The following is a 26,354-nucleotide window of genomic DNA, read 5'->3' as shown; positions in this document are numbered from 1 at the left end:
GGATTTTTCAAAGACTTCTGAGGCCCCTGCAGATTCTCAGGACAAGTCCTGATCCTTCAAAAACCAGTTCAAATGCTACTTTGTCCCAGAGATCTTTGCTTTTCCTTTTCTCCCATCTCCTACTGTGTGCACTTGTGGCACCCCATCCCCACTAATAGCAGTCTGGGAAGTGGCAGGTAGGCAGTCCTTGTCCTGCTCCAGGAGGGGAAGGAGTTGGAGGAGGAGCAGATGTCTACCTGGGCACATGGGAGGCTCCTGGGTCTCAGTGAAGCCAAAGCCTGAGAGCAGCAGCAAAAGCGAGATTCCTTTCAGTGACAGCTCCCTCTCCTTGGCGCTCGCTCGTGGTGTCATGCTGGGGGCAGAGTCCTCACTTATAGACTATGGAGCAAAACAGGTGCTCCCCTTCATTGTTCCCACAGGGTGGCCCAGCCTTGCCTTGGAGCCAGTAGGATCAGGGATAAGACATACCCGAGATAAGGTACCCTGAGAAAGAACAAATTTTACCTTGCCCTTTAAGCTCTGGTTTGCGAATTTTGCCTTCTACGTGAATATTGGATTCAAATCTCCTAGATTCGTGATTCTGTTCTCCAGGCCAAACCTGATCCAGAGAAGTCTGGCAGCTCCTGAGTCTCTATAGGTGAACCTGGCTGAACTATGTCACCTCCTTCTGGTTTGTGTTGTCCTTGCCTGTAGAATGGCTATAGAGTTATGAAGCCTGAGATCTCTGTTCATGTCCTCTCAGTCTTCTGAATCCAAATAGGGGGACTCCTGTATTTGTCTGAGTACTGCAGACACTTCTCTGGAATGACCTACCGGGATTGGGTATATATGAGGATGGAAACCAAGAAACTTTTCATCCTTTTCATTTCCTTTGGCTACAGTGCCGTACACTTAATTCTAAGGTTTAACCGCTCTGCCTGAAATGCACCTGGGACTTGGTTCATTGGAGGTCCCCTAGTTATCTACCAGTAAATGGTCCTACTCCTTTTTCTGTCTTTAGTACTGCTATCACCTTCACTTTCTGTCTTATATTGCCGCTTAAAATCATGCTTTCATTGTCCTCTAGTTCTTCTTAAAATCCTTCTTGCAGCTTTCTTACTTCCTAGTTACGTTCACTCATCACTTTTTCTTTCTTGTTCTGAATCATTCACTTCTTTCCTTAAGGTTCTCTCATGCTCCTCCCTTTCTTGCGCCTTGTTCTTCATGCCTTCTTCTTCTTCTTCTTTCTCTTCTTCTACTACTTCTTCTTCTTCTTCCTTCCTTCCTCTCTTTCTTCTTCCTTTTCTTCTTCTTCTCTTCTTCTTCTTCTTTCTTCTTCTTCCTTCTTCTTCTTCTTCTCTTCTTCTTCTTCCTTTCTCTCTTTTCTTCTCTCTTCTTCTTCTTCCTTCTCTTCTTCTTCTCCTCCTCCTCTCCTCTCTCCTCCTCCTCCTTCTTCCTCCTTCTCTCCTCCTCCTCTTCCTCTCCTCCTCCTCCTCTCTTCTCCTCCTCCTCCTCCTCCTCCTCCTCCTCCTCCTCTCCTCCTCCTCCTCCTCCTCCTCCTCCTCCTCTCCTTCCTCCTCCTCCTCCTCCCTCCTCCTCCTCCTTCTCCTCCTCCTCCCGTCCTCCTCCTCCTCCTCTTCCTTCTCCTCCTCCTCCTCCTCCTCTTCTTTCTCCTCCTTCTCCTCCTCCTCCTCCTCCTCTTTCTTCTTCTCCCCTCCTCCTCCTCCTCCTCCTCCTTTCTCCTCCTCCTTTTCTCCTCCTCCTTTTCCTCCTCCTCCTCCTCTTCATCCTCCTCCTTTCTCTGTCTCTGTGTTGTGTAAATGTTTTGATCTTTCCACTGGGCAGTCAGTGAAAAAAAATCTTTTAAAAAAATTATAGTAGCTTTTTACTTTTCCAAATACATGCAAATATAGTTTTCAACATTCGCCTTTGAAAAATCTTGTGTTCCAAATTTTTCTCCCTCCTTTCCTCCCTCCCCTCCCTTAGAGAGCTAGCAATCCAATATAGATTAAATGTGTGCAATTTTTCCTAACATTTCCATCAGGGTACACAAGAAAGATTAGATTAGAAGGAAGAAAAGAAACCATGAGAAAGAAGAAAAAACAAGCAAACAAACAACAACAAAAAAGTGAAAATACTATGCTTTGATCCACATTCAACATTCATAGTTTTCTCTCTGGATGCAGATGGCTCTCTCCATCACAAGTCTATTGAAATTGGCCTGAATCATCTCATGGTTGAAAAGAGCCAAGTCCATCCAGTTGATCATCACATAATCTTGTTGTTGCCGTGTACGATGTTCTCTTGGTTTTGCTCATTTCACTCAGCATCAGTTCATGTAAGTCTCTCCAGGCCTCTCTGAAATCCTCCTGCTGATCATTTCTTACAGAACAATACTATTCCATAATATTCATACACCATAACTTTTTCAGTCATTCTCCAACTGATGGGCATGCACTCGGTTTCCTGTTGCATACTATCACAAAAATTGCTGCCACAAACATATTTGCACTTGTGGGTCTTTTCCCCTTTTTGATGATCTTTTTGTGATACAGACCCACTAGAGACACTGTTGGATCAAAGAGTATGCCCAGTTTGATAGTCCTTCGGGCCTAGTTCTAAATTACTCTCCAGAATGTTTGGATCAGTTCACAACTCCACCAACAATGCATTGGTGTCCCACTTTTCCTACATTTCTTCCAATATTTATCATTATCTTTTCCTGGTATCTTAGCAAATTTGGACAATGTGAGTTGGTACCTCAAAGTTGTTGAGAAGGGTCTATTTTACATGCTTCCCCAAGAATTGGGGAATAGATGAACAAATTGTGGTATATGGCTGTAATCAAACAGTGTAAGAAGTGATAAAAAAGGAAACACTAAGAAGAATGTAGTAGATGATTTACCCAATTATGTAAAAGTAAACAAACTTGGGGACAGCTAGATGGGGCAGTGGATAGAGCACCAGCCCTGAAGTCAGGAGGACCTAAGTTCAAATCTAACCTCAGACCCTTAATACTTCCTGGCTGTGTGACCCTGGGCAAGTCACTTAACTCCAATTGCCTCAGCAAAAAAAAAAAAAAAAAAAAAAAAGTAAACAGATTTGAAAGACTTCAGGATTCTGATCAATATAAGACCTAAGAAGACTGGATGGTGAAGATTGCTTTTGAGATCACTTTCAAACTGGTGGAACACAGGTAGAGAAGAGAGAATACTTTTTTTCCCTGAGGCAATTGGGGTGATTAAAAAAATTCACTGAAATGGATAGAACACTGGACCTGGGGTCAGTAAGCCTCAGTTCAGATCCAGCCTCATACACTAGCAATGTCTAATATAATACATCTGCTCAATGAGGTGAGATGCCTTCCTTCTCTATTAGTCTGTGATTCCACCATCCTCTTCCTCCTTTTACCAATACAGCTTTAAACAAAACCCACCATACTCTTTCTAACTCTAAGCTTGCCTTGTCAGCCCCAGGACTATTCTGAGTCAAAACTATGTATTAGACCCAAGGATTGTTTCTTGCCCAATTCCTGTACGTGGACTGCCACTCTTGGCCTGGGCCTTTGGAAGGAAGTTGGAGAACCAGAGTTGAGAAGGTCAGAAGAAGAGGATCTGTACTGGGAGTCAGACATCGTTTCTTCAGTGAGATCATTGTCTATTGGTCCCTTGGGGAGCGAGGTGGTCCTGAAGATGATAAGGAAGAGAGATGATAATAGGGCTGTGAGGAGTTTCTGGGCCAACCCAGGCGCTGCAGCAACACAGGCCGTCAGTTTGTGCTGCCATCCCCAGCTCATCCAAATGCCCACCGTGATCTGGACGATAGACATCCTTCCTCTGGTCTTTCTTGCATCAATAGGGTGGTTAGATGGCACCAAAATGGGCCTGGAGCTCTTTCTGAGTTCGAATCTGACCTCAGACACTTCCTAGCTTTGGAACGAGCCTCTTAACTCTCCTTGCCTCAGTTTCCTCACCTGGAAAATGAGCTGGAGAAGGAAATATCAAACCATATCTTTGCTAAGAAAACCCCAAAGGAAGTCGCGAAGAGTCAGGTACTGCTGAACAACTAAAACCTCCCAGGATTGTTTTGAAGATCAAATGAGATATTCTTTGTAAAGCACTTTATTCCTGGCACATAAGTACTTAATCAATGTTTGTTCCCCCTATCTGATAGTTATTGACACAGATGCCATTGATATCCCCATTTTACAGATGAGGAAACTGAGACAGACGGAGGTAAAATGACTTGCCTGGGATCCCATGGTTAATGAGTGTCTGGGACTGTCTCCCTGACTACAGACCCTGTAGTCCAAAAGTCTTTCTTGCCCCCTGAGTCCCCTGAGTGCTTATTGGATGAGCATCTAAGTGCTTATAAGAAGGCTGCCACATATGACCAGTGAGGAGCTTCAGAGACTACAGATCCCCGGTCTTTGCCTCAGTGTCCATCCTTTGGTTTTCGGCTAGGAAGACTACCCGGAGGACAACCTTGTGGGTTTGCAAGGGTCCCATGAGGTCCAAGACTCTGAGAGGAGAATCCACACCAGGTTTTGTAGCCCACCCAGCATTGATGCCTCGAGGAAGAGAAGACCCAGCCCCGGCTGAGATGATGCTCCATTGGATGCTGACTTGCTGGTACCAGGGGTAGGTAGCTGATGCAGTGAATCTGATCCCAGTGGCCCCAGAGGTTGAGGTGATATGAGGTAAAACGTCCCCTGGAGATGCTCATTCTTCTGCTCTGGCTATAGCTTTGAAATAAATATCCCTTTGTAAAAGCTAATTGATTTTAATTGCTTCAGTAGTGTATGAGTGCTGGGCACTGGTAGCTGAGTGGGGGAGAAGATATTCACCAATGCCTCAGGGATAAATCTAGAACTTTGAGGGGAAGATAATATACGTTAGCTTTTTATATATGCCGGACACGATGCTAAGCACTAAAAAAAGATCTCATTTGATTCTCACCAAAACTCTTGGAAGGTAGATGCTATTATAATCCCCATTTTACAGAGGAGGACACTGAGGCAAACAGAAGTTAAAGTCACACAGTTAGCAAGAGGCTAGATTTGAATTCAGATCTTCCTGACTTCAGGCCCAGATCTCCATGAATTTCACCTCAAAAGACAACCAATTTCCCTCTGGGAGAGAGAGAGGCCAGAGAACTTGCTGCACATGTTAATCCAGAGCTTCCACCTTGGGCTACCGGATTCCCAGCGGACGATGTGCCTTTTAGCTTAAGGTCCCACAACACCCTGGGGCACCGGAGCAGCAAAGTTCCCCGTGGGCTGCATTTCCGAGCTCTGTGATGGATCTCTGGGCTCTCTAACCAGGGACTTCTATCTCTAGGTGGTCCACAAGATGGCGCTTCTTGGGCCAACAGCCCAACTGCCGATCCAGCGCTCCTCTCTAGCCTGTACCGCCCAAACCTCTCCACTGGCCACCAGAGGGCGGCCGGTCTTTAAACACTTTATTCCTCCTTTTCCAGATTCAGCCAAAGTGCGGGGCAGCCCCCCTTCTGAAGGGGGTCCTGGCTAGGTGCGAGATCTGAAATAGCACCTGGCAGCCAACCCTGCTCATAGCGCTCGCTCCCACGCCACGCTGGGAATCTTCTTTTTCAGCTGATCGACTCCAGCACTGGCGAGGACGGGGCCTCCGTGCCTCGCGGCCCTGTCGTTTATGGAACAGCATAAAAATTAACGGGCCTCTCCCTCCTACTCTCCCGCAACTCCTGGGCCTTGAGAGCATCCCCTACCGACCCAGCGGGGGAAGGATTAAGGAAGGGGGTCACATCTGGGGCCTTCTCAGGCTCAGTGACGATAGCAAAGGAAAAGCAAGGGGTCTGCCTTCTTTGTCCCTGGGATTTCCAACAGATGCCAGTTCCTGGCGCTGGAGACGCGCCTCCTCCGTGCTGATCTCCGACGGACAGGTCTTCAGGTGCCGTGGATTCGAGTAGGGTCCTGTCCGTCTCCCAAAGCCAACAATGTCTGAGGCTGGTGCAGCTGAAATTCAGCACACTGAAATTTATTTATTTATTTTAATTATTGACAGAACCCATGCCAGGGTAATTTTTTTTTTTACAACATTATCCCTTGCACTCGCTTCTATTCTGATTTTTCCCTCCCACCCTCCACCCCCTCCCCTAGATGGCAAGCAGTCCTATATATGTTGAATATGTCGTAGTATATCCTAGATACAGTATATGTGTAGCACACTGAAATTTAGAAAAAAAGTTTTCAAAATAAATTTTATTGATATATTTGTTATTATGTTATTTAAATTTCCCAGTATGATGAGGGGAAGGGGAAGAGAATAAGTATTTAAATAGTGCCTACATCATGCCAGGTATTGTACTAAGTGCTATCTCATTTTGATCCTTATAACAGCCCTTTGAGGCAGTACTGTCATTGTCCCCATTTTACAGTTAGGAAAAATGAGGCAAACAGAAGTTAAATGACTTGCCCAGGTCTAAGGTTGAATTTGAACTCATGTCCGTCATGTAATGACGTACTACTGGGCTATAAGAAATGAGGCATATAAGGTATACAGAGAAGTCGAGGAAGACTTACATGAACTGATGCAAAGTGAAGTGTGTAGAACCAGAAAACAATGAGCACAATGACTCCAGGCCTGAGGCTCTACCTACTGTGGCAGTTAGATGCCTGCTATGTCCCTTTGCCCCCCCCCCCCTTCAGAAAGTGATTTTTTTTTTTTATCTAAAAGACAAAAAAAAGTTCAGCAAAACTATTCACCACTTGAAAAAGTCTGACATTATTTCACTCCTATATCTGTAAATCAGAGGATGAAGTAAATGAATAAATAAATGAATATGATGAGAAAAGCTTTTATTAGTGAACCATTCACAAGCATTTATTAAGCACTTACCAAGAGCCAAGCCCTGTGCTCAGTTCTGGAGATATAAATCTGAAAAACAAATTCAGGTCCCTGCTTCAGAGGTGTTTATATTCTAATGAGGGAAACAACATACTTAGGAGAGCAGTGGTCAGGAAGTAAAGGGCCCTTGGATCAGAAAGTTACCTACAAATGTCAGAGTTGCGTAGACTGACAAACCACATCAAGAAAGAACGGCCAAGTTGATTTAATTATGGTTCCTAGTTCCAGAAATGGAGGCGGTAGAGAAGGAAAGAGTACAAGCAAGGGAAGGAGAAAGCCAGAGGGGAAAGAATGAAGAGAAGGATGCACTGGGAAAGAAAAGAGGGAAAAGAAGGCCTGATTTCTACAGTGATCTGTGTGCAAGAGGAAGGACTGGTACCTCTCAGGTCTCCTCCTAGCTTGACTATTACATTTACGTAGCCTTCAGTTTTGAGTTTGCCATTCTTTCGTTTCCATTGTTGCTGTCATTGTGCATATTGTTTCCTGGTTCTTTCTACCTCACATCAGTTCATATGCCTTCCCAGGTTTCTCTGTGTTCTTTACATGCTTCATTTCTTATAGCACAGTAACAGTGCATGTAGCACAACTTGGCCAGTCATTTCTCTAACTGATGGTTGCCTGGCTGAGGTAATGACCTTGACTATGCACTGAAAGAGCTTAAAGAGGTTTATTAGCCTGTAAATGACAACAGATGGTAGCCCAGAAGATCGGCCTATTTCATCAGAGAACGATTGATGGATGTGATATGACGGCAATATGAGATTATACTCATGTAGCTGGCTCTGCAGGATCAAAAATGTGAGCTGCCCTGGGGACCCTGCACTCTGACTACACATGTCCCTAAGTGTGTGTCCTGTCTATAGGGACCGCTGGCATGTGTCTCTGAACTTATTTTCACTAGGAACCTGTAGATTGCTGGTTGGATAAAGTGGTAGAAATGCAGTCAAAGAAGGACTGAGTTGGAATCCTGCCCTTGTTCTGGGTGGCCTTGGGTAAATCATGTGACCATTTTGTTCTCAGTTTCTTCATCTGTAAAATGGGGATAATAATAGCCCCTACCTCCTAACATGATTGTAAGGAGGATCAAATGAGAGGACATATGGAAATACTTTGGAAATCTCAGAGCACTATATTAATATTAGCTATTGTAATTATTTAAATGAGTGTGTCAATTGGCAAAAATAACTTAGTATGTTTTCTGGCTGACTGGTAAAATTAAACTACAGTGGAAACTCATGGACTATGGTTTTGAGTGTCCACTAGGTGGTGCAGTGGTTAGAAAGTTAGATTTTGGAAGAAGAATACTTGCATTTGCTGCTCGCCTCAGACACTTAGCTGTGTGACCCTGGGCAAGTCACCTAACCCCAGTTTTCTCATCTGTATAAATAGATCATAATGACATCTTCCTAACAAGGTTGTTATGAGAACACAATAAGATAATATATGAAAAGCACTTTGCAAACCTTAAAGTACCAGCTATTAATATCCATCTCCTTGCTGTTCTTCAGAGCAAACACTCCATCCCTTGATTGTACTTTTCACTGGCTGTCCCCCTTGGCTGTAATCCTCTCCCTCCTTAACTCTGTCTCCTTCCTGTCTCTCCTTGGTTTTCTTCCACTATTCAATAAATTCCCTACTTCCACAAGAAATATTTCCTAATACCCCTTAAGGACATTTTGTATAAAAATCTTTATAGCGGTTCTTTTTGTGGGGGCAAAGAATAGGAAATTGAGGGGATGCTCATCAATTGGAAAATGGTTTATGACTATGATGGAAGGCTATTGTGTGATAAGAAATGAGCAGGATGATTTCAGAAAAATCCGGGGAGACTTATATGAACCGATACAAAGAGAAATGAGTTATTGACATAGTAACAGCAATACTGTGCGATGAGCAACTGTGAATGACTTAGCTATTCTCAGTAATACAATGGTCTGAGACAATTCTAAAGGACTTACAATGAAAAATGCTATCCACCCCCAGAGAAAGACTGATGGAGTCCAAAAGCAGACTTTTAAAACTTCATGATATTTTTTATATTTTTTAATCTATTTTTGCAACATTGTTAAAATGGAAATGTGCATGACTGTACACCTATAATCTATAGCAAATTGCCTGCTTTTTTCAAAGAAAGAGGAAGTGAGGGAGAGAATTTAGAACTCAAAATTTTTCAAAATGAATGTTAAAAATAGTTTTTACATGTAATTGAGAAAAAAATCTATTGCCTTTCCTTTGATGATGATTTCTAATTTATCTCATAAATTTCTTCTGTATATAATTGGTTATATGTATAAGCATTAGAGTCTGAGCTCCTTGAGAGGTAAACACTGTCTTTTGCCTTCCTTTGTAACCCTAGTGCTTAGCACAATGCCTGGAACATGGTTTAATAAGTATCTGTTGACTTGAACTTGAACCAGGGTTTATGTGAATCTGATTTCTATTGAAGGATGCATTATCCTCCCAATGACCAAAGCAGACTCTCAATCTTTAGCTCTCCTATATTCCTTAGGTTCCACATTCGCTTTGTCATTGGGGTTCCTTCCTTTGTCCCCGCTTCCATGACCCACTCTGGTTCAGACTCATCTCACCGCTGATCTGAATTATTTGGGTAGCCTCCTAATGGCCTCCCTGCCTCCAGTCTGTTCCTCTCCGGTCCATTTCTCATTGGCTTCCTGCCTAGCACAGAGCTCCAACCATGTCTCTCTTTTACTTGGATATATGCTGTTCTTCCCTGCCACCAGAAAACAAAGCCTTAGTTAGCTTCTAATCCTGATCAAAATTCTCCATAATCTGCCTCCAGCCTATCTTACCATCCTTCCTTATCTTTTACCACTGCCAACAGGACCTCTGGGTCTCAGTCAAACTAGAAGATTCATTACTCCCCGAATATACCCTAAGCTTTTCTGTTGCCATGTCTTTGCTCACATTGTCCTTCACCCCTGATCCTTCAGAGGCCCATTCAGGCGCGACTTCCTCTATGAAATCTTCCCCAGGTCCAGAGACATCAGCTTTTGAATTTCTCTTGTTCACTTGCTATGTATAAGTGTGCCAATCACTTAACTTCTCTCAAACATAATTTTTTCCTCTTGAGAATGAAACCCTTATCTATAGTCCCTCTCACAGGGTCATTGCGTGGCTCAAATGAGATAATATATATAAAGCATTTTGTAAAGCTTGAAGAGCCATGAAAACCCCAACTAGAATATTGTTATTATTATTAACTACCATTAGCAGCAGTGACATCTCCATTCGGGGATGCTGTCTTCCTCCTCGTGTCTTCTATTACTTTGCTTATGACTCTTTTCTGACCTTATATTATGATTATCTCTATAGTAGTGTCATAATGTGTTCAGCCAGGTGAGGGTCTCCAAACCCAATATGATGCTTACCCATAGGATCATAGGGTTTTGAGCTGGAGGGAGTCTTACCAATCATAGCTGGGACTCAGCAAATATCTGTTAAATGATGGAAGGTGACTTTGGCTACTCTATGGCGGGTGGTTTGGAAAAAGAGAGCCTGGAGGTAGGGAGGTCTGTTAGGAGGCTATTGGAGTAACCTAAGCAAGAGAGGATCAGGGCTCGATTATCTATAGAGCAGCAATGGTGGGAAGGAAAAGGAGGAGATGGTACCAAAAATCAGTCCACACAACCGTGCACCTGACTGGATGTAAAGAAGGAGGAATCGTTAGAAATTCAACAAATAATTGTAGTTGTTCAACATCCAAAACTTCTATGTCCCACCTCTTTGCCTTTGCACAGACCTTCCCTCATGCCTAGAATGCTCTTCCTCCTCATCTGGGCCTCCAAGCAGCTCCAATTTTCTTCAAAGCTCAGTTCAGGTGCTGCCTCTTATACAAGATCCTTTTTATCTCTCCGAGAGAGCACAAAATATGAGAGAGAGATAGAGAGACAGAGAGAGACAGACAGAGAAAGAGAGAGACAAAGATACAGAGAAAGAGACAGAGAGACAGAGACAGAGAGACAGAGAAAGACAGAGACAGAAACAGAGAGAAACAGAGACAGAGACAGATAGAGAGACAGAGAGACAGACTGACAGAGAGAACTCACTTCTTAAAATTATTTTGTCTAATTTTTGGACATGCATGCCTGATGTAGAAATTTGTTCTGATTGTTTATTTGTTACAAAGGTTTTTCCCCCTCCTTTCTCATGTTTTATTTTGGCAAGGCAATTGGGGTTAAGTGACTTGCCCAGGGTCACACAGCTAGGAAGGGTTAAGCGTCTGAGGCTGGCTTGGAACTTAGATCCTCCTCACTCCGGGGTCAGTACTCTATCCACTTTGCCACCTAGCTGCCCCTCCTTTTCTCAGTCCTTGAAGATGAGTTGGGAGGGAGAGAAAAAAGCTCATTAATGAAAAAGAAAAGAAAATTTTAAGAAGAAAATAATCCTTTGTATGATTTTGTAATTATTTATCTAGGTACATGCTCATAGGCTCATGGACTCATGGATTTGGAACCAGATAGTACACACACACACACACACACACACACACATATACATACATACATATACACTGCCCCTCCCCCCAAAAATGTAAGCTTCTTGAGGGTAGGCTCTATTTCATTTTTATATTCTCATCTCCAGAGTCTAGTACACATTAAGCACTTAATAAATGCTTGCTGAACTGAAATGCCAAGTCCTGTACCCATAAATGGGGGAGATAGAAAGATAAAAAAATGAACCCACAATTCCTACTTTCATGAAAAAAACAAGCAGAGGTTGTAGAAAGAACACAAATTTTGGATTCAAAATACTTGGATCCTACTCATAATAACTGCATGACAATTTCCTCCAGACTCAGTTTTGTTATCTTTAAAATGGATTACTTTCTGTGACTCTTTCATGAATAAACAGATAATTATGATTTAATAGAGGATGTAGCAAGGTCACAGAGAGAGTTCTAGGTAAAGTGCTATAAGAACTCTCAGGAAGGGGAGATCTCAGGGAATCCTTAGATTCCCTGAGAAGAATCCCTAATTCCTCTAGGGAATTAGAGTAGGAAAAGCAGGCAGGCTTCCTGGAGGAGGTGCTTCTCAGCTGGACCTTGAAGGAAAAGGATTTTAAGCAACAGAGATGGACAAGGGAAATAATAATAATAGCAGCTAATATTTACAGAGTACTTGCTGTGTTCCAGGCACCAGGCTAAATGCTTTATGATTATCTTATTTAATCCTCACAATAATCCTGCAATGTGGGTGCTATTATTATCCTCATTTTTCAGGTAAGGAAACTGAGGCAGAGGTTAAATGACTTGCTCAGGGTCACATAGTAAGTATCTGAGCCCAAATTTGAACTCAGGTCTTTTGATTCTAGGACAGACACTGAATCAGCTCGTTGTCCTTAAATGTGCTCTTGGAACCAGGTCCAAGCAAGCATGAAGGATGGCCCTGGGGGGGAATGCCAGGCAGCAGGGGGCAGGGTAAAATCAGGTTACAGCTACACTTCAGTCTGGCCGGGCACAGAGGACACTGAGGGAATCATGGGTAATAAGGTCAGGAAGGAGGCAATGGAGAATTCTGCCAATCTGCTCAGCTGGCAGGATGACCATCCATTTTGAGAGCTGGGGAATCAGGAGGATGGAAAAAGAGTCAGGGAAAAGGCAAACGCTTGGTTTGGCAAGCACTGAGTTTGAAGCAGCAGCAGGTCGTGTGTCAGGGTGGAAGTGTCCCTTAGACATCGGGGCTTGGGTAATGGGGAGCCCTCTCGAGTGAGTACTTGGGCTGCCTCCTAAATGCAAGAGACCTCAATAGAGAAAATAAACCACCCTAACTCAGCTGCAAGCAATCCTCTAGAGACCAACGAGACAGACATGGGAACCCCCCCCCAAAAAAAAAGCTATTGTGTAAAAATTGAACTCCTACCTGCTTTGCAAGGGACAATTTCAAATAGAAATGCCTGGATTGGAAAAATGTGTGTGCATACAGATGCCTATTACCAGTTTTTTACCTTCATATTCTCATTTCCTGGCACAGTTAATCAATCAACAAATATTTACAAAGTGCCCACTTAATCAACAAGCATTTACTAAATGTCCACTATTTGCCAGGCACTATACCACTCAATGGGAATACAAAAAGAAGCAATAGATAAGTCCTGCCCTCGAGAAGCTTATAATCCAAGGTGCTTGACACAGAGCAGCTTCTTTTTAAATTTTTATTTATTTGTTTGTTTGTTTATTTGCTCATCTATTTATTTATTTTTTTTCAGAGCACTTCTTAATCAATAAGCATTTACTAAGTTCCCACTATGTGCCAGGCCCTATACCAAGCAATGGGAATACAAAAAGGAGCAATAGATAAACCCTGCCCTCAAGAAGGTTACATTTTTTAAAATTGTAGTAATTTAATTTAATTTTTAATACTCGTTGCTTCATGGATCATGTTGGGAGAGAAAAATCAGAGCAAAAAGGAAGCTTACAATCCAATGTATTTGGCACATAGCTTCTTAATCAACAAGCATTCACAAAGTGCCTACTATGTTCCAGGCACTCTATTAGTTGTTAAAGATATCAATTCAAGGAATGAAACAACTGCCATATTCAAAGAACGTATATTCCAGGGCTTACTGAGAGAAGCAAGGACAGGTGGGAATGGCCACCTTGGGGAAGGGCGATGGAACCCTGAGAGATTCGAAGGAAACCCACTGGGGATATCACAGAAGTTAAGGAAGAGAGTTTCCAGGAGAATGGCAGGTAGGGAGGAAGGCAAATAAGCTGCAAAAGCAGCATGGGGGCAACAAGGCCAGTACCCATTTCACTGATACTGAAGTGGTATTCTTTCTCCTCAGGGAGGAGTGCTGCCCCCATCTCATATTTCCCAGACCTTGCAAAAGCCAGGATGCTTCAAAGTCCTCCAGCATCCTTCTTTGAGGGGCCCCTGACCTTCATCCTGCCCTATCCCAGGCCCCCATTCCCATAGAATGATTTCCTGAAATATTTCCCAGGGCCGGGGTAGGGGATGGGCCAGCTCCTTTTTGGGCATAATTCTCCCATGATTAGATAGTTTGCTGTACCACCCACACCCCTCTTATTCCCTTCTACTCCCACCCATAAAAGAATCCCAGGTTAGAAATCTAGACAGGAGAGAGATGCCCACCCACATGCTAGGTTCTGGGAGTGGGGAGTTGAGGAGCAGGAGACACAGTCCCTGACACTCACATTTCTGAAGCATTTTGAGATTTACAAAATCCTTTACATACATTTCACATCCCTAGAAACAACCCTCAGGAAATTCACCCAAAAATTATCGTTCTCATCTCTCAGATGAAGAAACTGAGGTTTGGAGACCACAGGGATTGCCTGAAGTCAAATGACCACTAAATGACAGAGCTGGGAACTCATACCTAGGTCTTCTGCCTCCAAGTCTGGGCTTATTTCTGCTCCCCGGCATGAGGGCAGAGGATCATCTCTTTAAGATTGGTAAGAACCTTAGAGATCATCTAGTCCAGGGGTCCTCAAACTACCCCCATGGGCCAGATGCGGCAGCTGAGGACATTTATCCCCCTCACCCAAGGCTACGAAGTTTCTTTATTTAAAGGCCCACAAAACAAAGTGTTTGTTTTTACTGCAGTCGGGCTCTCCAACAGTCTGAGGGACAGTGAACTGGCCCTGTATTTAAAAAGTTTGAGGACCCCTGATTTTCTAGTCCAGCCTTTATTTTACCAGAGAAAAACAAGGCCCAATGATTAGGTGACTGGTCAAAGAACACAAGATAGTAAGTGACAAAGGTAGGATTCAAAGGCATTTCCTGTGCTCTTCTCACTACATTAGGCTGCTTCCTGAAGCTATCATGTTCTTTTTTTGGGGGGGGAGGGGGAATTTTTTTTGTTCCTTATTATTGGAAAAATTGCTAACGTTTTCTCTATTACTTATAGTCTGGACAATCAACAAAACAAAAAAGCAAGCTCTTGATTTGCAGAATTTACCATTTCCAAGGTATAGATTATTACACTGAAAACTTAACAATCAGCTCCACTGGCTCTAGCATACCCCCTGCTTACCATACTGTCATGAAGTCCAGAACACAAAGAGAGGGAGAGAAGCTCTGCTCTGGGATAAAAGTACAAAGTCTTCTGTTTGGCATTTCAGGGCCTTCATTATCTGGTTCCCGCCGACCCTTCCAGACATATTTCACATGATCTTCCTTCCCATTACTCTGTTTCAGCCAAAATGGTTTGCCAATTACATGTAAATATAGTTCTCAACATTCACCTTTTTTAAAAATTATAGCTTTTTATTGACAAAACATACACATAGGTAATTTTTCAGCATTGACCCTTGCAAACACTTCTGTTCCAACTTTTCCCCTCCTTCCCTCCACCCCCTCCCCTAGATGGCAGGTCGTCCCATACATGTTAAATACAACATTCATCTTTGTAAAATTTTAAGTTCCAAATTTCTTTTTCTCCCTCTCTCCCTCACCTCTCCCTTCCCTAAGACAGCAAGTAATCTGATATAGATTATGTATGTGCACTCCTTTTTAACATATTTCCATATATCGTGTTCCTTTTTATAAAATGAATGCCCTTCACAGGAATATTGTGAGGAAAGGGATGTGAATTAAAACTGGTCTGTCATGAAGTATCAGATAGGAACTATAGGACTTAGAGGAGGGAGCCTTGTGAACTTGAGGTGGTTAGAGTAAGCTTGGAGTACCTTGAGGATGGGAAAAATTCAACTGAGACAGGAGGAGTTAAGTACTCCTCCAAGGGTTTAGGGTAGAGTTCTTGATTAGGTGCTGAACTGGGAGGTAACAGTGAAGGAAGATAACCTTACAAAATTTGCCCTTGAATTCAATTTTGAGTTTAAATTTAATTGAGTTCAATTTAATTTGACAAAGGTTTCATAAGCACTTGTTACATGTCAGACACAGTGCATAAAAAGACAGAAATCAAATGACATCTATCCTTGAGGAGCTTCTATTTGAACCAGTGGCAAAAGGCACATACACAGATGAATAAATGCATGGTGATTTCTTGATTTTTTTTTATTAAAGCTTTTTATTTTCAAAACATATACATGCATTCTCCAACTGATAAATGATCAAAGGAGATGAACAGAAAATTTTCAGATGAAGAAATTTAAACCATTTGTAGTCATATGAAAAGGTGCCCAATCACTATTGACCAGAGAAATGCAAATTAAGACCACTCTGAGACACCACTATACACCTCTCATTGGGTAAGATGACAGGAAAAGATAATGACGGATGTTGGAGGGGATGTGGGAAAACTGGGACACTGATGCATTGTTGGTGGAACTATAAAAGGATCCAGTCATTCTGGAGAGAAATTTGGAACTGTGTTCAAAAAGTTATCTAACTGTGCATACCCTTTGATCCAGCAGTGTTTCTACTGGGCTTATATCCCAAAGAGATCTTAAAGGAGGGAAAGGGATCCATGTGCGCATAAATGTTTGTGGCAGCCCTTTTCATAGTGGCAAGAAACTGGAAACTGAGTGGATGCCCATCAGTTGGAGAATGGCTGAATAAATTGTGGTATATGAATGTTGTGGAATATTATTGTGCTGTAAGAAATGATCAGCAGGATGATTTCATGAAGTCCTGGAGAGACTTACATGAACTGATGCTGAGTGAAATGAGCAGAACTAGGAGATTATTATCCAGGGCAACAGCAAGACTATACAAGGATCAATTCTGATGGACGTGACTCTCCTCTTCAACAATGAGATGATTCAAACCAGTTCCAATTGTTCAGTAATGAAGAGAGCTATCTACATACAGAGAGAGAACCATGGGAACTGAGTGTGGAACACAACATGGCATTCTCACTCTTTTTGTTGTTATTTGCTTACATTTTATTTTCTTCATCTTTTTCTTTTCTGGTTTGATTTGATTTTTCTTCTACAGCAAGATAATTGTATAAAAATATATTCATGTATTGGATTTAACATATATTTCTACCATGTTTAACATATATTGGACTACTTGCCATCTAGGGGAAAAGGATGGGAGAAGGAGGGGGAAGGACTGGAACATGGGGTTTTGCAAGGGCTAATGTGACAGAATTATCTCTGCATATATGCATGGATAATTTTATTAACCTTTGCAAAACCTTGTGTTCCAGTTCTCTCCCCCCCTTTTCCCACTCCTTCCCCTAATGTCAAGTAGTCCAATATATGTTAAACATGGTAGAAATATATGTCAAATCCAATATATGCATATGCTTTTATACAATTATCTTCCTGTAGAAGAAAAATCAAATCAAGGGAAAAATGAGAAAGAAAAATAAAATGTAAACAAAAACAGAAAGAGTGAAAATGCTATGCTGTGATCCACACTCAGTTCCCACAGTCCTCTCTCTGGGTGTAGATGGCTCTCTTCATCACTGGACAATTGGAACCTGTCTGAATCACCTCGTTGTTGAAGAGAGCCACATTCATCAGAATTGATCATCGCATAATCTTGTTGTTGCCGTGTATAATGATCTCCTGATTCTGCTCATTTCCCTCAGCATGAGTTCATGTAAGTCTTTCCGGGACTTTCTGAAATCATCCTGCTGGTCATTTCTTACAAAACAATAATATTCCTAATAGTCATACACCATAACTTATTTAGCCATTCTCCAATTGATGGCATCCACTCAGTTTCCAGTCTCTTGCCGTTACAAAAAGGGCAAATGCATGGTGATTTGAAGACAAAGAGACCTCTGGTAGTGGGCATAGTGTAAGTGTAGATGGACGTGGGAGCTGTGCTTTGAAGGAAGCCAGAGATGCTAAGGAGGACAAGCATTCCAGACAAAGAATGCTCCAAGACATGGGGATGAGAGAGGGAGTGCAATGTGTGGGCGAAAAAGAGCAAACCAGTTAGGCTGGAGCAGAGTAACGGGAAGGAACAATCATGTGAAATGTGTCTGGAAGGGTCAGGGGGAGTCAGGTGACGAAGGCCTTGAAATGCCAAACAGAGGACTTTGCACTTTTATCCTAGAGCAGAGATTTTTTTGTGTCATGGACTCTGTGACAGTATGGTAAGCAGGGGGTGTACTAGAGCCAGTGGGCCCATTGCTAAATTTACAGTGTAATAATCTATACCTTGGAAATGGTAAATGCTACAAATCAAAAGCTTGATTTATTGTTTTGTTGCTTTTTAAGACTAGATTTAAGAAACAGAGAAAATGTTAACAGTTCAGATTAAAATTGTCTGACAATTTTTTCTTCAAAGAGCTGATTGTTAAACATTTACCAGTGCACTCTTAAGCTTATAGGATTTTTCTTCTAATAAGGTTTTTAAATAATTGGAAGAAATGCTAAATTTCAGTTAGAGTATAGTGAAAATCTGTCATTGTTTTCCTCTCCCCCTAAAATCCAACCAGGGACTGCTGGTTAAGAATCGATTCTCGAGGCTAATTAGTGGAGGAAGCCTGTGCTAGAGAAACTCAATGAGATCCGTGTTTTATAATGACACATTGGCACCTGGGAGGCAGGGAGAAGTATTGCAGTGGGGAGAGACTAGAAGAGGCCATTGCAATGGTCTGCACAGAACACCAGGTGCTTTAAGAACATCAGATACAGAATGAAGACATTGCACACAGTAAAGCAAGCGTATGTGACGATCAACCGTGATAGACTTGGCTCTTCCCAGCAACGCAATAGAATGGAAAACGCCATCTGCATCCACAAAGAGAACCATGGAGACTAAATAAGGATCAAAGCATAGTATTGTCACCTTTTTTGTTTATTTACCTTTTGTTTTTTCCCCCTTTTGGTCTGATTTTTCTTGCAAGCTTGACAAATCTAGAACTATGTTTAAAAGGATTGCACATATTTAATCTATTTCAGATTACTTGCTATCTTGGGGAGGGGGGAGATAAAAAAGAAAAAAGAAAAATTTGGAATTCAAAATCTTGTCAAAATTAATGCTAAAAATTTTCTTGACAAGTAACTGGGGTGAATTGGAGTTAAGTGACTTGCCCAGGGTCATACAGCTAGAAAGTGTTAAGTGTCTGAGGGCAGATTTGAACTCCGGTCCTCCTCACTTCAGGGCTAGTATTCTAGCCACTACACTAACTAGATGCCCCCCAAATACTACTTTAACAAATAAAAAAAGTCTCAGTGTAAGAGATGCTTTCAAAGTAAATTGAAAATTTTAAATTGAAAATTAAATTGAAAATCTTTGGTATCAACTTGGCAGGTCAGAGTCTTTTCCCCTGAAAAAACCTTCTCCCCTTACATGAACTGATGCTAAGTAAAGCAAGAGAACATGGTACACAGCAATAACAAGATTATGTGATGATCAATTGTGATGAATTAGGCTCTTTTCAACAATGAGGTGATTCAAGATAATTCCAATAGACTTTTGATGAAAAGAACCCTCTGCATCCAGAGAGACCACTATGGAGACTGAATGTGGATCAAAACATAGAGTTTTCACTTTTTTTGGGGGGGGGAGTTTCCTGTTTTTCTCCCTTTTGATCTGATTTTTCTCACGCAGAATGATGAATATGGAAATATGTTTACAAGAGTTGCACAGTTAACCTATATCTGATTGCTTTCTGTGGGGGAGAGGGGAAGGGGAGAAAGAAGGGATAAAAATTTGGAACATGAGGTTTTATAAGGGTGAATGTTGAAAACTATCTTTGCATGGAAAAATAAAAGGCTATTACTATTAAAAAAGAAAATTTTATATTTATATTATTATGTTATATTATACCCTTCTCTCTCCAGCAGTTTCATTTGAATTTTATTTGTCCTTCAAGGAGAGAAAGGGAACTATCCAAGCTGATTCAGACTGTAAACCTTAAGATGAGCAGAGGTTGGTGATACCAATAGATTTGGGGAAATTTGAAGACGTCTGAGGGTGAAAACAACTTGTTTTGGCCAAGTTGAATTTGAGAAGTCTTCTGGTACATCCAATAGAATTTACCTAATGGGCAGCTGGCAATGAAGAGCAGCGTTCTATAATGGACAAAATGCTAGAGTTTGAAATCCGGGGACCTGAATTCAAATCCCACCTAAGACATTCAGGGAAGTGTCTCATTTCCCAGACTATTTCCCCAGCTCTTATAACAAGAGGATGATAACCAGTCACTCTCTGAGGGTTATTGAGGTTCAAAAGATGCTTTGCAAACTTTAAAATGCTTCATAAATGTCCATTATGAAGTTATTTTAATTATATCTATTGATATCTGGTTTGCACATATTCCTGGACCTCGGAGTCATCCTTTATATAAGAGAGGATTTATAAAGTTTTGTTTTTGTTGTTTTGTTTTTTCAAACATGAGACTAGTACTTGGAAAGGAGAGATCAGGGCCCTGCATCAAGACAATAACTGACAGAGGGCCCAGCTGGAGTCTGGAAGAGGCACGTGTTGGTCTCTGCTGCTATATTTCTCTCCCCTCATGCCTCTGGCTCCTCGGCCCACCACCTCTCTCCCCTTTCCCCTTCCAGGCCCACGGCCAGCCTTAAAGCCGGTACAGGTCACAGCCCTCTTCCCCGAGCTAACAGTTACCTTTCCCTTCTTTCTGACTTGAAGGAGCCCGGAGTTAGCAACACCCCAACCCAGCCCATCTGCCCCCATTTGCCCCTCTCCAGAATGCAGGAAAAGTGGTCACAGCCCAGAGTGAAGAGTTCCTTTATTGGAAGATAGGGCGCAGGGCCAGCAGGTAGGGGAGAGCCATTCGGCTGCCATCAGAGCTGCAAGGAGCCAGCAGGGCCTTCTTCCAAAGCTTGATGTTCCTCTCCCTCGGGGCTTGGGGCCCAGCCCCCCTTTCCCAGAGGGAAGCAGGGCCAGGGCCTACCACTGCCTCCGCCCCCCCTCTCCATCTTGTCCTGGCGCTCAGATCCTGGCATGGAGATCACAGGATGGAAAAAATATTCAATTGGGGGAGGGTTAGAGGAGAGGGGCGGCTTCTCTGGGCTCAGTGGACCGCCTCCATCCTGACCCTGAGCCTGCGGGGAGGGGGGCCGGGCGAAGATTCTGGTAAAGGTTTGGCCCCAGAAGGCCCCAGGAGGCCCTAGCCCCCATGACAAAGAGTGTGGCCCGGGAGGGCCAGCTGGTGGGTTGTAATGCGGGCTTTGGGCACAGGGCTTCAGAAGCAGACCTTGTGCCAAGCCTCCAAGGCCAGGCAGCCCCTCGGGCCTGGCTCCATACCACAGCACACAGCACCACACACTAGGATCCCTCCCTCCCCCCCTCCTGAGCCCTGGGGTTGGGATGGGGAGGGCCAGTTGGGGGCTACAGGAGATCCTCCTGTTTCCAACCTTTCCCCAGTTTTTGAAGGGGATGGCTGGGAAAGAGTGTCCCCTTCCCTCCCCAGGACAAGAGCTCAGGGCAGAGAGGTGGGGCCTTCCCTTCAACACTTAAAACAAAACAAACTGCAAACGTTGGTCCCTCCCTAGTACCCAGGGGAAGGGGCAGGTCCCCAGGAGGGGCCAGGCAGGCCGTCCTTTGGGCCAGGACCTACTGGTTCTCCTCTCTGGCAGCGTGAAGAAGACAAGGACACAAGTCCAAGGTTAGTCCCCTCCCCACTGAGGTCCCTTCCCCCCAAGCCTCGGGAAGAGAAGGGGGACAGCTGTGGGAACAGGGGAAGGGGCTTTTCCCAGGCCATCTCTCCTTCCCTGCCTTGGGAAAAAAGGGACTTCACAGCTGACAGGGAAAAAGTCACCTCACACCCAGCCCTCCCAACTTCAAACTAGCAGCCCAAGGGTCAGGCATTTCTAAGGGCTATACAGGGGAAGGGACAACCAGCAGGGTGGAGGTAGGGGTGGGGAGGAAGAAGGGGCCCAGGGACCCCCCCCCACACACCTCCTTCCCCTGGGACCCAAGTGCCTTACAGTGTCTGATAGGAGCTGTCCTTGGCCCGGATGAGACGGATGAGGAAGAAGGTTACGGCCTGCAGACTCAGCACCAGCACTATGCCCCCGACGAAGCTAGCCCCATCAAAGCTGGGAGTGTGGGAGTCCAGGGGTGGGACAGTGCTGGGGTTGCCTGGACAGGGCGGAGGAGGATACCCTCATGGCCTGGCCCCATCCCCACCCATGCCCGAGGCCCTGTGCCCAGAAGCAAGGGCATGGCCAGGGCACACAAGGACAGAGAGTTTGACCAGGACCTCAGTGGGCCTCACCCTCTCCTTTGAATCCCAGAGAGATTTGCCCAGTAATCTAACCCAGTTCTTCTCAGTCTGGGATGAGACAGTGCTTTTTCTCCTTAATATACTTCAATTTTCCCACTTGTTCTCTTGCTTGAGTCTTCCTTTTCGAGGGAGGCAGGGCAACTGCTCCCAGTTTTACAGAGTATGAGGAATAGAAAGAGCAAGGGCCGACTAAAAGATCTGTCAGAATTCATCTGCTGAGTGGGCAAATCACATCTCAGTTTCCTCTTCTGTATTAAAAGGGACATGGAAAGTCCCTTCTCCTTTCTAAGTATTTCTAGCTCCCATTGAGTTTGTAACAGCTCAGCTTGGAATCCGAGCCTCCTGCCCTTCATTGCAACCTTCCCACAATATTCACCATCCCATGTTTATATATGACTTATAAAGCATTTGAATTCAGGGCACACTTTCTCCTGATCCACATTCCCATCCCCCCACAAGACAGGCAGAAGAATCCCCATTCACAGCTATAGACAATCCTTAAGGGATTCTGAGTCCTCCAAGGACAGGGGTCCCGGTCCCTCTCCTATGGATTTCTTCCTTCCTGAAAGTCCTCCCTCCAAGAAGCAGCAATCCCTCTGGGAGCAGAGGTGTTATGGCCTCTGTCCCTCCCTTAGGATAAGATTTCATCTCTTGGACTGAGGGTTTGGGGAAGGGCAGGGTTTGACAGGACAAGATCATCCTGGGACAAAGGACAGGTCAGGTCCCTCCGTGAGGCTGTGGATAGGATGAGTAGGGGAAAAAAAGAGACTAATGACAAAGAGAAAGAAGAGTGGACTTAGGGAAGCCCTGAAGAGGAGAAGCGCAGAAGAGAAGGAAAGAAAAAAAAAAAGACAAAACAAGAAAACCAGGATCTGAGAGCAGAGCCTGCTGGTAGCAGAGAGCTGACCTGCCTATCAATAATTCACTCCTTGGGGAGATTTCATTACCCATTGTAATTAACCAAGAGCTCCCACTAATCGCTCCCCCTGCACCATACACACACCTCAGTTACAAGGCTCAGCTTTATGATTTCCTTAGATACCCCCAGTCCCCATATATCCCCCTCCAAACTAGGGTGAAAGCTGGCATTAGAAACTCCCCCTTTCCCAAGGGCCCTAGAACGAGGACTCTGATAATTCGCCTTTCTCTGGGGCTTTGGAGTCTGTGCTCCTCCCACCTCCCACCCTCTGCCCTCTAGGGTTCACCCCATACCTGATGTGAATGCCTTTGGTTCCTGGGTAGGTGACTGTGGAGCAGCTGAGGAAACACAATCTATTATAATCCAAGGTTAAAGGCTCTGGGATCTCTCCCACTAACAGCCCAAGCTACTGGGAACATTCCCCTCCACCCCCACCTTTGTTCTCCTTCAGCTAAGTCAGGCCCTGCCCATCAGCTTCTCCCCCTGGGCACTGGCCCCTCTTACCCCTGCTTAGAGTTACCTGGGCACAGAGCTGTGTGGTTATAGACGGTGCAGCCTTCCTTGGCCCCCTCTTCACCAGCTACACAGTGTCCATGTCCTAGAGGAGTGAAGGAAGGAGGGAAGAGGTTGGGATAGGAAATCCTCCAAAGACTCAGCCTAGAAACAAGGCCCCGAGGGCTTTCCCGGCCTCCAAGGCCCCAGGAGGGCCAGACCAAAATCTGAGGCAAAGAAGATCCCTGGAGATTTTGAGAACCCTGAAGAATTTTAAGTTTATAGAATGACAGGGGTGAGAAAGAGCCTTAGAATTCAGACGTCGGCTAGATGAGAGGTGGAAATGTGGAATGTCAGGGTTAGAGAGAACATCCACCTAAGGGCTTTTTCTTTGGGGGCTTGGGGACTGGTTTTTTAAAATATTATGATAACTGTATTTCGGCAGGCTTGCTTTCTTGTTAACTATGTGTTTTATTTTACACATTTAAAAGCCACATTCTGGGGAGGGATCTGTGACACGCAAAAGACTGAGGCCCTCTGATCCAGGCCCCTCATCATTTTATAGATGAAAAAAGAGATCCAGAGAAGGAGAAGGACTTGTACAATTTCAAACGGAGCCAGGTGGGTCCCCACCTTCCCGGGTTCCCAGCGCGTCCTCCTCTGTATCATTTAAGTTACTTTTGACAGAAGACTGCGAAAAGCACTGAGAAGCGGAGGAGTGGGCTGGGGGTGCGAGCGGGAGCTTTCAGATTGTCATTCCGACAGCCGCGGGAGCCGCACCTCCCTCCCCGGGCCCTTACCCGGCTCCTCACCCCCACAGCGCTCCCACACACAGCCCGAGAGGTTCCTCGCAGGTTCCCCCTCCACGCAGCGCCGGCAGGATTCCAGCTGTTTGCACTCGGCGACAGCAGCGGGGCCCCAGATGTTAAGGCGGAGCAGGCCCCCTCTGCCCAAGCCTCTGCCTTCTTTACCTGGGGGAGGAAAGAAGGACTAAGGGCGGCGGTCGGGGAGGGGCTCCCCAGCCCTAGCTGCCCCCAGCCGGAAGGAGGGCCCGCCCCCCCCCCCCCCCCCCGCACACACCTGGGGTCTGTTACCGTTGCCGGGAGGAGGCGGGGCCAGCTGCTTTGACTCCCCACACCCAGCAGCTGGCTGCCCCTGCCTGGCATCCTCCTGTCAGAGGGTGGAGGACGGAGCTAGGGCCGCACCAGGATTTAAAGCCCCCTCGGCCGGGGGCAGCCCCGGGCTCGGACCCCAGCCGAAGGCGGGCACTTTGGAATCCAGGGGAGAGGGAATAGGGGCGCGTGGCACACTTGGGGTTGGAGGAGCGAGGGGGAGTGGGCGGGAGGGGGAGCCATCGGTCTCTGAGGGGCCGGGCGCTCTCCCCGGCAGGAGGAGGCTCGTGCGGCTGAGGGGGGGCGAGGCGAGCGCATCCTGGCCGGGAAGGAGGGCCCGCCCACACCTGGTCTTCCCCACCTGTGCCCCGCCACTCACCGGCCGCCGCGAGCTGGGCGCAGAGCAGGAGGCAGCAGCAGCCGCTGCAGAGCGCAGCCCGGAGGGCCCGCGGCCCCGGCACCGCCATGGACTCGGGGGGGGGGAGGCTGCTCCTGGCGCCAGGCACCGGCGGGCTGGCGTCGCGTCCCTGCCTAACACTGGGCCGCTGGGGAATAAGGCGGCCGGCCCCCAGCTACCTGGGCAACCCGGGGCGGGGCCGGCCGAGGAGGGGCGGGGCGGGGCCAGGTGAGTGTGGGCGGGGCCAGGGCTGAGCGGGCGCGGGAGGGGCGGGGACGCAGGTGACCCAGGCGAACATCACCCAACACTGAGGGAGGAGCGGGATCTGCCGGAACATTGCCCTGGCCAGTGGCAGGGATCCGGGGCAGGTGAAGGTGGGGCCAGAGTATGAGGGGGAGCCAGGTGGAGGGGGCGGGCCGGGAACCCCAGGGAGGAGAGGGGAGGGGGGCTCTCAGGTATACCTGGGAGGGACCCAAATGTGGGCGTGGTTTGGGAGGAGGGGCTTGAGAAGTTGGGGCTGACATTACAACAGAAGTTTGGGGGTTTGGGGGACGCGGAATCAAAACTGGGAGAAGGTGATCCAAGTCTCGGCTCTTCCGTCCCCTCAGTGAATGATGGATCATTCGTTGTGTGCCGGATCCCTTAAACTTGGGGGGCTTATTTACTTCTGTACAGTGAGCCACCGGCTACCACGCATAGAGAGGCAGCAGGGCCGTTCAGTGGCTGAGTGCCGGGCCTGGAGGTGGGGGGGCCTGAGTTTAAATCCACTCCCAGATACCTCCTAGCTATAAGATTCTGGGCTTAATCCCTGTTTGTCTCAGTCTCCTCATCTGTAAAATGGGGAGAATAGGAGCACCCTCTACTAGGTTGTTGTGAGAATCAAATGAGATCATGTTTATAAAATATTTAATAGAATCCCTGCGGGGTATATCATTGGTGCTTAATAAATGCTTTTTTCCCTTCTTTTTTCCTAAATTCCCTATTACCATTGAGGGTACCCCCATCCTCCTAGAAATCAGGCTAGAAATCAAGACATTGTCTTCAAATCTTTGCACCCACTCACCACTTACCTGATCTATTACCCTGATCTATTAGGGATGTCTAACCCTAATCCCAGCATTTCTCCTTCTCTCTGACACTGCTATCTCCGGGGCAGAACCTTGTCACCTCACGCCTGGACTATGTTGTTCCTCCTGACTTAAGTCTCTCTCCACTCCGGTCCATCCTCCACTGATTTGTCAACGTGATCATCCTAAAACAAAAGTCTAAAGACATTGCCTCACTGTTCAGTAAACTCCAGTGGCTCCCAATGGCCTTTAGGAGGATTATCAGAATCCTCCACCATACAAAGCCTTCCACTACCCTATCCCAAAGCAGCAAGGTGGCACAGTGGTTAGAGCTCTGGGTCTGGAGTCAGGAAAACCTGCGCTCAAATTCAACCTCAGACACTAGCTGTGTGACCCTGG

General features: G+C 45.4%; 1 protein-coding gene across 6 annotated transcripts; it reads right to left on the bottom strand.

Moving 5' to 3' along the window:
• Positions 1 to 20,450: 20,450 nt before the first annotated feature.
• On the bottom strand, positions 20,451 to 25,095 carry CD164L2 (CD164 molecule like 2). 6 transcript variants are annotated; one of them, XM_031962486.1, is made up of 6 exons: positions 24,871 to 25,092; positions 24,180 to 24,350; positions 23,408 to 23,485; positions 23,181 to 23,240; positions 21,670 to 21,823; positions 20,451 to 20,678 (listed from the first exon to the last, which is right to left on the bottom strand). In XM_031962486.1, the coding sequence occupies exons 1-6, from the start codon at positions 24,956 to 24,958 to the stop codon at positions 20,672 to 20,674; spliced, it is 558 nt and encodes a 185-aa protein (XP_031818346.1). In that variant the 5' UTR covers positions 24,959 to 25,092; the 3' UTR covers positions 20,451 to 20,671. The 6 variants fall into 6 exon arrangements, with proteins under 6 accessions (XP_031818346.1, XP_031818345.1, XP_031818348.1 ...); XM_031962485.1 differs by lacking the exon at positions 20,451 to 20,678 and adding an exon at positions 20,685 to 21,311 and having other exon boundaries at positions 24,871 to 25,095; XM_031962488.1 differs by lacking the exon at positions 20,451 to 20,678 and adding an exon at positions 20,685 to 21,311 and having other exon boundaries at positions 24,192 to 24,350.
• Between the last annotated feature and the right edge of the window lie 1,259 nt (positions 25,096 to 26,354).

The sequence above is a fragment of the Sarcophilus harrisii genome, chromosome 3, assembly GCF_902635505.1.
Source record: "Sarcophilus harrisii chromosome 3, mSarHar1.11, whole genome shotgun sequence".
Taxonomy (NCBI): Eukaryota; Metazoa; Chordata; class Mammalia; order Dasyuromorphia; family Dasyuridae; genus Sarcophilus; species Sarcophilus harrisii.
Note: the sequence above shows the minus strand (reverse complement) of the source record. Positions and strands in the feature narration are given on the sequence as shown.